Source organism: Zingiber officinale, chromosome 1A, assembly GCF_018446385.1.
Source record: "Zingiber officinale cultivar Zhangliang chromosome 1A, Zo_v1.1, whole genome shotgun sequence".
In the NCBI taxonomy this organism is placed as follows: domain Eukaryota; kingdom Viridiplantae; phylum Streptophyta; class Magnoliopsida; order Zingiberales; family Zingiberaceae; genus Zingiber; species Zingiber officinale.
This window is the reverse complement of record NC_055987.1, coordinates 101,304,470-101,320,040: the sequence shown is the minus strand read 5'-3', so window position 1 is coordinate 101,320,040 and position 15,571 is coordinate 101,304,470. Positions and strand designations below refer to the sequence as shown.

The following is a 15,571-nucleotide window of genomic DNA, read 5'->3' as shown; positions in this document are numbered from 1 at the left end:
AGATCAGATTTCTAGAGGCTATTTAAAGCCCCCTAGAGCTAGGAATTCAGAACAACTTCTACATTCAACTCTGTAAGCAATTCCTAGCAGTAGTTCTGAGCAATTAGAGTATAAAAGGCTTCTCCGCCTTCAGCAAAAGAGAATTTTCTTAGTGCGCTTTTCACTGCCCTAGATTAACAACCCTCTTAGTTGTAACCAGGTTAAAATTTTGTTTCTGCTTTTATTTTCTGTCTCTATTATTTTACTACTGCATTTGTTCTGAGTTGAAATCCGAAGAGGGTAGTTTATTTTTTTGTTTACAGCAATTCACCCCCCTCTTGCCGGTCTCCGCTGCACCCACATATTATACCCCTTTTGGTAATTTTATTAATAAAAAGATCTTATAATACCAAATACATCAATATCTTTAAGTTGATTGTAATAAGTTCACCCAAACACTTTAACAACTTATTTTTAAAATAATACTTAACAACTTATAAGCTCTTAAAATCACTTATAAATTGTACGAGCTTATAAGCTGTTTTTAATAAGTTTAGCCAAACACCCTCTTAATCAAGCTTAAATTAAGCTGAATTAAAATTTTAATAATATCTAAATAAATCAAATTCAAATTAAACTTAATTAAAAGTTTAACATTTAAATAAATCAAGCTCCTTAAATTAAATTAAATTTATATAAAAAAAAATAAATTAAATTTAAATTTAAATAATTATTTTAAAATTTTTTAAATTAATTTGATTATCTTATTAAATAAATTTAAATACACTCAATCTGAGCTCAACGACTAGAAAGATCTAGATAAAATACATTTGACACCCCCAAAATTTATGTATTTTTAAAACTCTTAACAATTTTAAGATGCCGAAAATGCACACAACCCTTCTCCCCTTACCCAACCAATAACACCGAGCTGACACGTGGTGGAGCTGAGGCGACCCACCTCCTCAGTTTATATCATCTAAGATAATTAAAATCGGGGGAATAAATTCAAAACAACGTCCTTTTTAGTTGAATCATAGAAAAATGCATTTCATTTTTATTTTTTATTTTTTATTTTTTATTCCTAAAATAATCCTTTGATACTATTGTAATAATTCCCTAACCCTTCGATTTGAAGGATATAGATAAACTGTATTATAAAAAATATAGCTCATAGTTGCTCCATATAGACATTTCAATTTTTATCAACATTAATAAACTATGTTATAACAATTATAATTCATAATTACATACTTCATATCTGATTATCTCTAATCAACATTATATAATAATAGTATTTCAATTTCAATTTCAATTTCAATTTCAATTTTAATCAATAATAATAAAACTGTGTTTTAATAACTACCGTTCAATAGTTTGATAATGTACACGCTTCTTAACACTGGTCAACATTGATGAGCCCAACGGGATGGGACGCTTTTTGAAGATTCTAATAAAAAACATAACTCATTTTGATTTTTACCTATTAAAATGACTGACGTGATAAATAGAAGCACCATTTTATTATTGCTAAATTTATCTCGTTATTAGTTCGCTAACTTAAACTAACCAAGTTACTAACTGACGAATAAAATGCCTCTCAAGCATTGATTTCATAACCCATAAATTTTGAACCACAATAAAAGATTATATAAGAAAATGTAAAATGCAAAGAAACCACAAACCCTAATAAACGAACAAATTCTTTTACTTGAGAAAACCATGCTTGAAAGTGGAAGAGGCAATGAGCAATCAAAGAATCCCTATTTGAAATTAGCGAAATAGTCTCTGATAAGGGTAAAAAATTCGTCAAACTTTCACACAGTTTCTGCTACAATTTTCCCTTTAAGAATAAGAGAATAGTTATTAGAATTCTAGAATTTTAAATCCCAAATGATGCAAACACTATATCTTTATGGCATGCTATCATTTATTAGTAAAGTTCCCAATGGGGTTACTTAACTGAATTCACTGAACAAAATCCTCATGGTAGCTGTCACTAATCACGGATACGAACCTCTCAAGCCAGGGGAGCTGGTGGAGGTCTTTAACAGTGTCCGTGTCAGAATCGGAACATCGAGGAGGCGATTGCGGAGAGTGGTGGAGTTCACTTAGGTCAATTCCAACGGAGAGAAAACTTTGTACAAGAGCTAACTGTGCTCTTTCTTGCTCGGAGTATTCATCTGTAAGCGCTGGCAGGGAATTTAAAGGCTCCCATGGCCAGAGTTGTGATCCATCGTTCGAAGGAGTCACAGAAGGCTCAGGATTATTCTCACCCCAAAAGGCACAGTGACAGGTCTGAATGCCATTCTGGTATTCAGTGCTACACATGTAGCAGAACTCGTGTCCACACCTGACAGTTAAAAACATAAAATTTTAGATGATCGCCTTCATAGCGTGTCAAAAAAGGGTTAATCTGCATCACAAAAGTATCAAAACCAGAAAAATGATATGGTTGTCACTATAATTCAACCTCTCCACATGTAAGTTTAGGCTATTCAAGATAGTAATGCTATTTAAACTACAAAGGCATAGGAAAAAATACACATAGAAAAGCACAAGTAGGACATTTTCTGGCCAGAGCAGGCAGAAAACAGACGTTCAGCATGGGCCTGAAAACATGGCTAGGTCGAGCACAACAGGACCCGATTTGAGCCATTGTTGGCTCAGCCTGAATGGCATCTCAGATGAATTAAGAAAGGCCTGAGGATTCGACACGGAGTGTGCAATTCCATAGAGGAATGTTTACAAGGAACAGGGAGAAAAACATGGAAAGGAATCAATATTTGCAGGTTATGCTGCTAAATGAAATGACAAAAGACCTGAAAAATTACGACAAATAACATGGAAACAACTCTAAAGTTTCCATTTCAAACGTCGATATCTCTTGATGCACCAAAGGTTAAATTGGGCTTGAGATTAAATCAAGTCTACTAAGAGGGAAGGAGAAGAGGAATAATCACAAGTTGTCTACTTGGAAGGGAACGAGGCTAAGGAAAAGATATAAAAAAATTCACCCTTCTTATTCAACCTCTTCTCCACTCAATTTGGAAAGGTGACACTGGTTGACATCCGGCCATGGTCTGACAATGGTCGGCAATGATTCGGCAGTCATTGTGGTTCAGCCATGAGATACTCGACATCGGGCAACAATGAGATCTAGTGGCAAACTGTGTTTTAGCAGTCGAATCTGATAGCCAATGACGGTCTATCAATGACCAATATTGCAATCAGTAATAGCCAGCAGTAATACCATTGATGGTTTAATGACGGCCAATAATGATCCAACAATGGTTTGACGTCTAGTGGTGATCAATGGTTAGTGATTGAAGAAATGGTAATTGATCCTTTATAATTCCTTTTTCCTCTCCCTCCAATGCATATCTATATTTGGAGAGACCAATTTTGAAGAAAAAGAAAAGCGAGGAAACCCTCCATAGTTCTCTTCTCTCAATGGTTTCATCCAAATAGGCAGCTGCTCCTCATCCTTTCCCTCTCCCTCCCTCTCCAATCCCTCTCCAATTTAGCTCCTTACCTCTGAGTAGATACTGCCTTGAATATTTCAAATTTAAGAGATGTCCAACTTAAAAGTTAGAAATGATGAAATTTATCTTTTTTGTCAGATATAAAGCCCGCATATGAAACTTTATCAAAAAACTACCTATGTTCCTTTCACAAGTATGTCTTTGGTCCTTGGGATTATGCAACAATCATTATGAAGTTCATTTCTATATTATTTTGCATTTATGTATCCATGAAAATGAGTGTGGACTATTAAAAACTTTAGCTGAACTACATTAGAAAAAATTACCTAAACACAATTTTAATCCCTATTAGTAGACTGGTAATTAGAGGCAGTCAATGAAAGGCAGACCTGTATGAGCTTGCTCAGTCCAATATTCTTTGCAAACTTAAATTTTCAGTACCAGAAAAGAGCATAGAAACAGTAAACATGCGTTCAGGCCAGTTAGGTTGTGAAAGTAACTATCCTTATCACGTGTACAATGTGAGATATATTATGTTTTTCTTTAAATACTCACTTTGATGATTCTCCATAAGTAACAAGCTTGCAGACAAAAGTATTCTTTCATGGTGGATAGGACTGAATTTAAGGGGAAGTAAATTTCTGAGAAAAATTCAATGGGCTTGAATCAAGTATAGGAATGAAATTAAGGGGAAGTAAATTTCAAAGAGATTCGTCTAATGTTTGGGATAAATTGTCCCTGACTCCCTTTATGGCACCTGTACAAACTAACTATAAGGTCATGGCGTGTGAAAGATAGAATTATGTGTGGATAGTCATGTGGGCAAAGAGAAACCATGTAACTAGTTAAAATGCCAAAATGTATCTACCTCTTCCCCCTGATAAATGCACGGTTCTGTAAAGCAATCAAGAAACATAAACTTTGGAAATCCAATTTTACTTATCTAAGAAAGTAAATTCAATCAGAAAGCATAGCCGATATACCAGCAGGTCACATGATAACCCTCATCTGTGTGTTCAATCATTTGTCTACACTGCTGGCAGCGCCTGTGCCTAGTGTCTTCTGCGAAGTCAGTAAAACAAATATCCCTTGCAGCTCCTTCAGATGCTGTTAGGTTCTGATAATCCTCACATGTCATCAAGGAATGCCAGGGAACGCGACAGCCAATACACATCTCTCTCTGACACTCTGGGCACTGAATGCGGTTGATATCTGATTGAGTTGAAGAACTTGCTGTAGAGGACAAACAATGACCAGGATGGAGCACTCCTGAGCAATTATTGAAAGGGCAAAAGAATGCATCTAAATTCTGAGCATCAATCATGCCTGTCCATAGTAATTCATATCTAGCAGATGGGAGAAATGACTTGCATTCACTGGCTGAAATCAAATATCTGCATTTTATTTGAGGGCACTTTATAGGAACCTTTGAGCACTGCAATTCACGGACAGCATACATGATCATGCAATCAGGACAAATTTTATGGGAACAATTCAACTTTATCATCTTTGAACTTTCCTTCTCCTCACAACACATGGGACAAATGTCAGCTGACCAGTCACCAATTGCTTCTCTGGCCAAGCGCAATGGCCTCTCTAATTCATAACTTGAAACCAGCTGTAAATCAAAGTCTTCAAGCTTCTCAGCCAGCTCTAGGATCCTGTGTCCTAGAGCTGCTATTAAAAGTTGGTGGCCAAGAATTTCTGTTTCTGCAATCTGTTAAAGAAATCAAATAATCAAAGTCAACAATCTCACCAAGAAGATGTTAGATTTTGAAAATGTCCTAAGGCAATTGCCTTATAATTTTAATTTTACTATTTATTTGATAAATATAGATTCACTATTTGAGTGCATATTATATGTTTGAATAGTCTTAAACTCATTTACTGAATATCCGCAATACAATTCATAACATAAGAGAATTTGTTATTGGATCACAACTTGTAATTATCTCTACATGTGCAATTATGAATGTATTGGAATTTCCCTATTCGTCGAATTGGTGCATTCGGACATCATCAATTCTGTAAGACTAGTATAGGTTATACTCCTTGGTTCATCCAAGCAGTTGTTTCTCACTAGCTGGAGACATTGGGAAGTCAAGAGTTAAACGTGGATGCTAGTTATGGTAATTAATTCATTAGAGTGACTTGCTGTAAGACTTCATATGATTTTCTACATATATATAGATATGTCTGTGAAATTCCTACTACAGCTCAAGTGCAAGTTTCCTTCGACTTAAGGTATACAAGTCATCTTGGTCATGGAGACTTATACTTTGACATCTTAAGTAAGCATCCTCTTGGAAGTGTGGACCCGAGATGATTTAGTATAAGTTGAAGTGCCTGAAGACTTTTGGATAACCCATAGAGAATCCACCGCTCCTTGCGAGAAGACGTATACCCTATGGTCACTCGTTAGGATTATTACTCAATGTCTTTGGTCAAAACAGTACATGTTAAGAACATAAGACTCTTGTACACATGTACGAGTAATTTGAATCCGCATAACGAGGAAGTATTACTTGGGCTAGGTGTGACGTAGTCAGCCTAGTGGGGGCAAACATATATATCATGTCATGAACTAAGTGGGTATAAGATGAGTGAAAGGAACGAGCCACGACTCACCGTAGCTGCTGAAGGGTTCAAAATTAGTTCTGAGATCAACTGTGATTTTTCGGTTAATTGAGAATCATGATGTACTAATAGGTGTCACTCATGATCGTTCCATAATTAAGTAGTTAATTATGGACAGCCAAGATAAACCAGGAATAACAAGAAGTTCTCCTCTTGTTGCCGTGAGCCACCAAAGGAAGAAGATCTTCCTTTTGCTTCTTTTTTCTCTTCTTGATCTTTCTCCTTCGCTCATGGTTAGTCCCTTCCGAAGGCGAAGTTTGTTTTCTTAGAGTTGTCTTAAAGAGCTCGGCATGGATACAAATAAATAGAGGTAAGGTTTGATAACGTCATAGAAGGTTGATGTCCTTCTCGTTACAAGTCATCCATAAGGTATACCTAGAATAATTGTTATTTGATTTCGTTTTGTTTTATGATTTTATCTGCGCGATTGTATCTTGCATGCGTGTGGTGTGTGTGATATAATAAATTAGTTTATTTATCGTTAAGTTCGCTGTATATATTTATGAAATGTATTTTAGCACACACCGCATCGGACATATCCCAACAGTAGTATCAGATCCCGATAGTGCGTCAACATGATCGTAAAATTATTTTACGGTGCGTAATTAGTATTGTAATTAATTTTGGAGTTTTTTTTTGGAATTATAAAGAATTTTTTATTTTTGAAAGTTTCCTAAATTTTTAGAAAATTCCACTTTTGGAAAGTTTTTGAAATAATTTTCGAAAATTAAATTTAGAAATATTCTGTTAATTTAGAAATTATCATTTCTAAAATTTTTTGAAATTTTAAGAAATATTCTATTTTTGGATATTTTTCTAATTTGTTAAGTAATACCAAATTTGAAAAAATTCTAAAATTCTTTAAAAAACCAAATTTGAGATATTCTAAATTAAATTATGGATATTGTCTTTTCTGGAATTTTCGGATTTATTAAAATATTCAATTTTGGGAATGTTTCCTAAATTATTAGGAAACACCAAATTTGAAAAGATTTGGAAAATCATTAAAAAATCCAGATTTAAATTATTCTATAATAAATTAAGAAATATTAATTTTTTATTTCCTAAATGGCTAGGAAATTAATTTGAAAATTTGTTTTTAAAATAATTAAAGATTTTTTATTGATAGAAAGATTATAGATGAGATATGTTAATTAAATTTGGAAATTGATTTCCTAATTTGATTAGATAAATCTTATTTATTAAAATCAGATTTATAATATATTTTTTATTTTCAAAATAGAATTATAACATATTTTTATTTCCAAAATAGAATTATAACATATTTAAATTTATGCCATGTCCATGTCATATTGTATGTCATGTAGATGCATTAATTATGACATGATTAGATTTTGTTATGGATGCAATGTGATTAAATATTGTCGTATGTGCGATGCGTGCTATATGTCATATCATCATCTATGTCATGCGTGCAATGTGTCATATCATCATTTATGTCATGCGTATAATGTCATCTAGATAGAATATTTGCATGATGTAGATGAAATCAAATCCCTTGCACAATATTAAAACCTATACCTTCCGTTAATATGGTAAGAACCAGAGTTTAAGTTCTTGTTTGAGTTGTTGGCCAAAGTCAAGCTCAACTTGAAATTAAATATGTTCAAACTATGGATATGCAATCTCATGATTAACGGGTTGATATGTCTTCGTGAGTTGTTTGATGAGCAAGCTAAATCCGAAAGGTTCGAGGTCTCCAAGCTTCTCTTTTGCTCAAAGATACAGAAGGGTTCGTCTGCAATACAATTTGTATTAAAGATGAACGGCTACATAGAATTCTTAGTATCACTCGGTTTTACGATAAATCATGAGTTAAGTATTAACTTAATTTTACATAGTTTGCCGAAAAATCATTCATAATTTGTGATAAATTATCGGATGAACAATTTGGAATATACGATCCTCGAGATAATTAATATGCTCAAGACTATAGAGCCTTCAGTTAAAGGTGAACAGAAAACTACAACGTTAGTAGACTCCTCCGAGAAAGGTTTAAAGAGGAAGCAGCTAAGGGAAAGAGCAAAAAGATTAAGACGGTAGAACCAGTACAAAAGGGTCCATGCAATCATTATGGCAAGATGAGATACTGGCGAAGAAACTGCAAGATTTATCTTGAGTCCATGAAGAAAAATAAGGCATCTGATGCCCCATCTTCTTCAGATATTTTCGTTATTGATTGTCATGCTATTTTTTTAGACACTTTGATATTGGATATTAGGTGTGGTTCACGTATATATAATGATATACAGGGGCTAAGAAATAGCAGAAGACTCGTAAAAGGAGAATTAAGTATGTGAGTTGGGAATGGAGCAAAGGTTATTGCAATCGTCATCGGAACATACTTGTTAAAGCTTCCTAGTGGACTTGTGTTAGAACTGGATAATTATTATTTTATTTCTACATTAATAAAGATCATTTTTTTTATTTCTTGCTTAAATAGAAAAGATTTCCATTTGACTTTTAAAAATAATTGTTCTTATATAACTTTGAATGACGTTCTTTATGACACTGGAACTTTATGCAATGACATCTACACATTAGATATATCTGGTGACTTATTCAATATCGAAATGAGCAATAAACGTGCTCAAATAGATAATCAATTAACCTCTTACTCATGATATTATCGCCTTGGCCATATAAGCAAGAAACGCATGTCCAAATTGCAAAAAAAAAATTAATTCTCAAATCATTTGAATTAGATAAAGGGGAGCCTTGGCGCAACGGTAAAGTTGTTGCCATATGACCAAAAGGTCACGGGTTCGAATTCTGGAAGCAGCTAGGGGTGAGCATTCGGTTAATTCGGTCCATAAATTAACCGAATTAACCGAAAACCGATTTAGTGTTGGTTAACCGAATTAAATCAAAGTTTTACTAAAATTGAATTAACCGAATTAGTTATTTTAGTTAATACCGAATTAACTAAATTTATTTAAAATAACAATAAAAAGAATTTATACAAACAAATTAACCGAATTAACCGAATGTTCACCCCTAGCCTCTTGCAAAAAGCAGAGTAAGGCTACGTACAATGGATCCTTCCCCGGGACCCCGCATGGCGGGAGCTTCGTGCACCGGGCTGCCCTTTTTTTTTTTTAAATCATTTGAATTAGATATATTTGATACATGCGATTTAGGTTTAAAAGGCAAGATGACAAAGTTACCTTTTTTTGGGAAAAGGTGAACAAGTTGATGAGTTACTTGAGCTTATACATACCGATGTATATGGACCAATGTCAACTCGCGCACTAGGAGGTTATAGCTATTTCATTTCTTTCATTGATGATCACTCTCGTTATAGGTATGTGTAGCTAATGAAACACAAGTATGAAGCGTTTGAAAAGTTTAGAGAATTCAGAAATGAAGTAGAGAAACAACTTAGTAAAAGTATTAAGATACTTCAATTCAATCGAGGTGGTGAGTATTTAAATCAGAGTTTCAAGATTATCTAAGGGGCAATGATATATTATCTCAATGGACTCCGCCTTATACGCTACAACATAATGGTGTATCAGAAAGGCGTAACTGAACCCTATTGGACATGGTTAGATCAACGATGGATCGTGCAAATCTTTCCAAAACCTTTTGGGGTTATGCACTCATGATAGTAGTTTACTTGCTAAACAGAGTCCCGATGAAGGCAATCTCAACTACTCTATATGAGGTATGGACTAGTACGAAACCCCTCATATCTTATTTGAAGATATGAGGATGTCCTGCTTATATGAAAAGAATTGTATCAGACAAGTTGGACGCTAAGTCTGATAAGTGTTTATTTATTGGATATCTTAAGGAAACTAAGGGTTACCAATTCTATCACCCCTTAGAAGAAAAGGTTTTTGTTTCAAGGTATGTTGCATTCCTAGAGAAAGAGTTTCTCTTGCAAAAAACAAGTGGAAGTATAGTTGAACTTAATGAAGTTCAAGAAACTCCAATAAACACTAATGAGATACCTAGTCAAGAACCACGACCGATTATGACACAACCTCCTCGTAGATCAGCTAGGACACAATATTCATGAGATATGGATCAGAATCAAATGATGCGTTACTCATTGAGGATGAGGAACCTACTGATTACGAAGAAGCTCTGAATAGTTCAGAGAAGGACAAATGACTTATAGCCATGAAGTCAGAAATGGATTCCATGTAGGAAAACCAAGTTTTAAATTTGGTGGATCCACCTAAAGGCATTACGCTTATAGGATGCAAGTGAGTTTTCAAGAATAAAACTGTAATGTAATTACCTACAAGGCAAGGTTGGTGGCGAAAGACTATCGTCAAAGGCAAGACATTCACTATAACAAAACTTTTTCACCTGTAGTCATGCTTAAATCCATTCGGATACTTCTAGCCATATCAACTCATTATGATTATGAGATATGACAAATGGATGTGAAAATAATTTTCCTTAATGGAAACCTACTCGAGGACGTGTATATGATGCAGCCCGAAGGTTTCACATCTGTTAACAAGAATAAAGTATGCAAATTTCAACAGTCCATTTACAGACTAAAACAAGCATCTAGGTGTTGAAATATCTATTTTAATGAGGCGATCAAAGCGTTTAATTTTTCACAAAATCCAGACGAACCTTGTGTGTATCCAAAGGCTAGTGGGAGTGTGGTTGTATTCCTAATATTATATATTGATGACATATTACTTATAGGAAATGATGTGTCAGTTCTACAGTTAGTTAAAGTTTGATTGTCCACGACATTCTCCATGAAAGACATAGGAGAAACAACTTACATCGTAGGGATGAAAATTTATAGAGATAGACCGAAAAAGTTACTTGGTCTTTCATAGTCGGCATATATAGACAGAATGCTAAAACGGTTTAGCATGTTTGAATCCAAGAAAGGTTTTATACCTATGAGACACGGAATTCACCTTTCGAAGTCTATATGCCCACGCACAAAAGACGAGAGGATTGCATGGATAAGATACCTTATGTGTCCGCAATAGGATTTATCATGTATACTATGTTATGTACAAAGCCCGATGTATCATATGCTCTGAGTATTACGAGCAGATACTAGTCAGATCCAAGAATAGATCATCAGACAGTTGTCAAGACAATCCTTAACCACTTGAGAAGAATTAAGGATATGTTCTTGTTATATGATGTTATATGGAGATGGTAATATGATTATACGCGGGTATACGGATGCCAGTTTCCAGACGGCCAAGGATGACTCAAATCCCAGTCTGGATTCATATTCATATTAAATGGAGGCACAGTTAGTTAGAAGAGTTACAAGTAAGACACTGTTACAAATTCTACCTATGAGGCGAAATATATTGCAGCTTCGGAAGTAGCAAAAGAAGCAGTTTGGATCAAGAAGTTCGTTACCGAACTTGGTGTGGTTCCATCCAGTTGAAGCATTACCTGTTTAGTACAACAACACTGGAGCCATTGCGCAAGCAAAGGAACCTAGATCTCATCAGCGATCCAAACACGTGTTTTACCACTATCAGCTGATCTGGGAGATCATTAGTAGGAAAGAAATACAACTAGAGAAAATTTCCACCGCAAGGAACCTAGCAGATCCTTTGACAAATGCTCTACAACAAAGCAAGTTTGAGAGTCACGTCCATGCTTATGGTTTAGGACATCGTGGCGATTGACATTAAGTCAAGGGGAAGTGTTAGATTTTGAGATATGTCTTAAGTTAATCGCCTTATGGTTTTACTATTTACTTGATAAATATAGATTCACTATTTGAGTGCATATTATATACTTGAATAGTCTTAAACTTATTTACTGAATGCCCATAATACAATTCATAACATGAGAGAATTTATTATTGGATCACAACTTGTGATTATCTCTATATGTGTAATTATGAACGTATTAAAATTTCCCTAATCGTTGAATTGGTGCATTCGTACATCATCAATTCAATAAGACTAGCACGAGATACTCCTTGGTTCGGCCAAGCAGTTGTTTCTCACTAGTTGGAGACATTGGGATGTCGAGAGTTAAACGTGAATGTTAATTATGATAATTAGTTCATTGGAGTGACTTGCTGTAAGACTTCATATTATTTTCTACATATATGGATATGTTTGTGAAGTTCTTAATGCAGCTCGAGTACAAGTTTCCTTCAACTTGAGGTATACAAGTCATCTTGGTCATGGAGACTTATACTTTGACAACTTAAGCAAACATCTCTTGCAGGTGTGGACCCAAGATGATTGGGTAGAAGTCAAAGTGCCCGAAAGTTTTTGGATAGCCCATAGAGGATTTACCGCTCCTTACGAGGGGACATATAGCCTATGACCACTCGTTAGGATTATTACTCAAAGTCTTTGGCCAAAGCAGCACATGTTAAGAATATGAGACTCTTGTACACATGTACAAGTAATTTGAATCCGCAAAACGAGAAAGTATTACTTGGGCTAGGTGTGACGTAGATAGCCTAGTAGGGGCAGACACATAGATCATGTCTTAAATCAAGTGAGTATAAGATGAGCGAAAGGAACAAGCCATAGTGGCTGCTAAAAGGTTCAGAATTAGTTCTGAAAATAACTGTGATTTTTCAATTAATTGGGGATCATGATGTACTACTAGATGTCACTCATTATCGTTTCATAATTAAGTAGTTAATTATGGACTGCCAAAATAAATCGGGAATCTATTGGGTCACACGCACTATGAGTCTCTAAAAAACGTAAAATAAGTTAGGGAATAGGATTCTCAGATCAATAGATAAATGTTTGGTTGAACCATACATAAGCAAATATGGAAATATTTGTCAGAACGGAAGCGCAGATAGGCCACGTCTCTTATGAAAAAATTGGACCCTATTTGGTTTAGTCATGAACCAACTTGATTTAATTGTAAACCAAACCAAAGGATTAATGGGCTAATTTTTGGTTAAGGCATAATAGGTTGGATTTAGTTTTTTAATTTAACTCATTAAAAAGGACTATATATTGATATAGTTAAAAGAGAATTAATAGACAATTCATTATTGGCTTGATTAGGTTTTGAAAACTTAAACCCAATACCTCTCTCTCCCTCTCCCTCTCTCTTATTGTCGGCCACAACAAGAGGTTCTCCTCTTGTTGCCATGAGCCACCCAAAGGTGGAAGATCTTCCTTTTGCTTCTTCTTCCTCGTTTTGATTTTTCTCCTTTGCTCGTGGCTAGTACATTCCGAAGGCGAAGCTTATTCTCTTGGAGTTGTCTTAAAGAGCTCGGCGTGGATACTAATAGAGGCGAGGTTCGATAATGTGGCAAAAGATTGATGCCCTTCTCGTTACAAGTCATTCGTAAGGTACACCTAGAATAATAGTTATTCGATTTCGTTTTGTTTTATGATCTTATCTATACAATTATATCTTACATGCGTGTGGTGTGTGTGAAATAATAAATTAGTTTATTTATCGTTAAGTCTTCCGCTGTGCATGTTTACGAAACGTGTTTTAGCACACACCGCATCGGGCATATCCCAACAGAAGATACATTTTGCCAGATAAAAAACAGTTATAAAAAAAATTCTATAAAATGGCTAATAAAGCAAAAAAGGAAATAACAGGTGTATTGGGCTATCTGTCACAAAAGGGATCAAACAAGAAAATGAAAAAGCTTAAACCAATTCATCCAGCATAAACATAAGGAGAACTACAATATATAAAGAACTTGTCATGATGCAATGTGTTAAAATAGTCTGATACACATTTCGCTGACAGCATAGGTTATTATACCTTAAATTTTAGTCAGGTCAGCTAATACCAATAGATACAACATGCTATATAGATGCAGTCAACAACAAATTTTTACCTTCCTGATTAGAATATTCCTTACCTGAGAATACAGTTCTTCGGAATCAGTGAACGCATAGAGCTTTCTAGTGCCATTTCGGAGTGCTGCTGATATCCCGTCCATCAACGCCAAGTGCTCAGCTACCAAATCCTCTACATAAAAGTCAAGCTTCTTCTGCACTTTAATTAAGGAAATTCCAGCAGATCTTTCCATCACCACTCCAATTCCAGCAGCCCTAGATCCTTTACCCTGAGTATCTGAGGTGGATACACCCTTAAAAAACATTCTTAATGAAAACTCTTCGAGATCATCATTAGAACCTTCGGCTAGAGATTCCTCAGTATCCTGCCACTCTTCTTCTTCTTCTGTACAACAGCTTCGAAATTCATCTTCCGCGTCTGGATTACCCAGCAAGCCATGTTCAACGCAATTCACGATCTCCATTGCCGAATTAGGTTAGTTACGACCCTTTCGAAGTTCCAAAAAAAGAATATCGTACTTCCACGACAAAAAAACTAAAGTATGATCAAACCTCTCATCATATGCATTTAAAAACCCGAGAATAAAAGGAAATTGGACGTTTCAATTTGTCGGCCCCTTTCTTCAAATCAATACCAATATAGGGGGAAAAAAAATCAAACTTTCAAATTGGCCGTCTGAATTTATTCATCCAAATCAACTTTAGCAAAACAACAGCCCCATCACAGAGCTTCCACGGCAGAAATCGACAAGAAAGAGCCCTGCAATAGGAATAAAAGCGGCACGCTCTGCTGACCGTAAGTACTATAACCGGAACCCTAAATCAGAATCCTCCCGACCACGAGGCGACCCCAAAATCACATCTAAGGACAAAAGAGCCTCTGAATCTGAGCAAAAGTACTGAGAAAAGAAGACTAGAAACCTAAATTGTACAACCCCGTTAAGGATCCTTGGTTCCTCCTTTGTCAATTGGGCGGAATCGCAGGTGCCGATGGAAGCGGAGGCGAGGCTAAGCACGGAAGCAACAGCAACGAGCGGCAGGAGAAAGAGGAGAAGAGGCAAAGGAATCATTAATGCGAGGTTGGCGTTAAAGCTAAAACTGAAGCAATTATTCAATAAGAACATTTCATTTCGGCTCTCAGGCAATTCCTTTTTTTTAAATGTCCCTAAAATTTTTGAATCACAAAATACACCTTAAATTTTTAACTCTTGTTATTAGAGTTAATTACTGGCTAATGATCTAACAATTAAGAATGAAAACATAATAATTTAAAATCAAGGGAGGTTTCTTAAAATACAAAAATATCAGGGTGCGCAAGGGAATTTTTTTCTTATTTATTTGATGAGGACGTGGGAAGTGGTAGTTTAAAAAAAGGAAGTGGCTTGATTAATTTATGCATAAAAGTAAACTAAAATAAATCTAAATTTTATTGATGTGGATAATTTAGTACGATGACAAGAAATAATATTTTGTAAGGCACATGCTTAACACATCAATTAACTAAGCATATATAAAATTAAACATTTCATGTAAAAGAAAAAAAAATATTTTTTTTTTATGAAGAGTAATCTTCCGATCTAATATATTAGTGCTAGTTTGTGTTAACACTGATTTGTACATTGTTGATACTGATTTGTACTAGTACTAGTTTGCACATGTTAGTGCTTGTTTGTAAAAACTTTAAATCAACACCAA

The 15,571-nt window shown here is 35.0% G+C and overlaps 1 protein-coding gene across 1 annotated transcript; it reads right to left on the bottom strand.

Annotated features, from left to right (window-relative positions):
• Positions 1-1,752: 1,752 nt before the first annotated feature.
• Positions 1,753-14,958, bottom strand: LOC122027718 (ATP-dependent RNA helicase DEAH12, chloroplastic-like). The gene is made up of 3 exons (XM_042586723.1): positions 13,939-14,958; positions 4,448-5,181; positions 1,753-2,332 (listed from the first exon to the last, which is right to left on the bottom strand). Exons 1-3 carry the CDS (start codon positions 14,338-14,340, stop codon positions 1,948-1,950), a joined length of 1,521 nt encoding a protein of 506 aa, XP_042442657.1. The 5' UTR covers positions 14,341-14,958; the 3' UTR covers positions 1,753-1,947.
• Between the last annotated feature and the right edge of the window lie 613 nt (positions 14,959-15,571).

Excerpts from the sequence above, each read along its gene's own strand:
- LOC122027718 (XM_042586723.1), bottom strand. The coding sequence starts at position 14,340 with ATGGAGATCGTGAATTGCGTTGAACATGGCTTGCTGGGTAATCCAGAC. Across the intron at positions 5,182-13,938 it reads CCGAAGAACTGTATTCTCAG|ATTGCAGAAACAGAAATTCT; the intron begins GTAAGGAATATT and ends TTTCTTTAACAG. Across the intron at positions 2,333-4,447 it reads GGTTATCATGTGACCTGCTG|GTGTGGACACGAGTTCTGCT; the intron begins GTATATCGGCTA and ends TTTAACTGTCAG.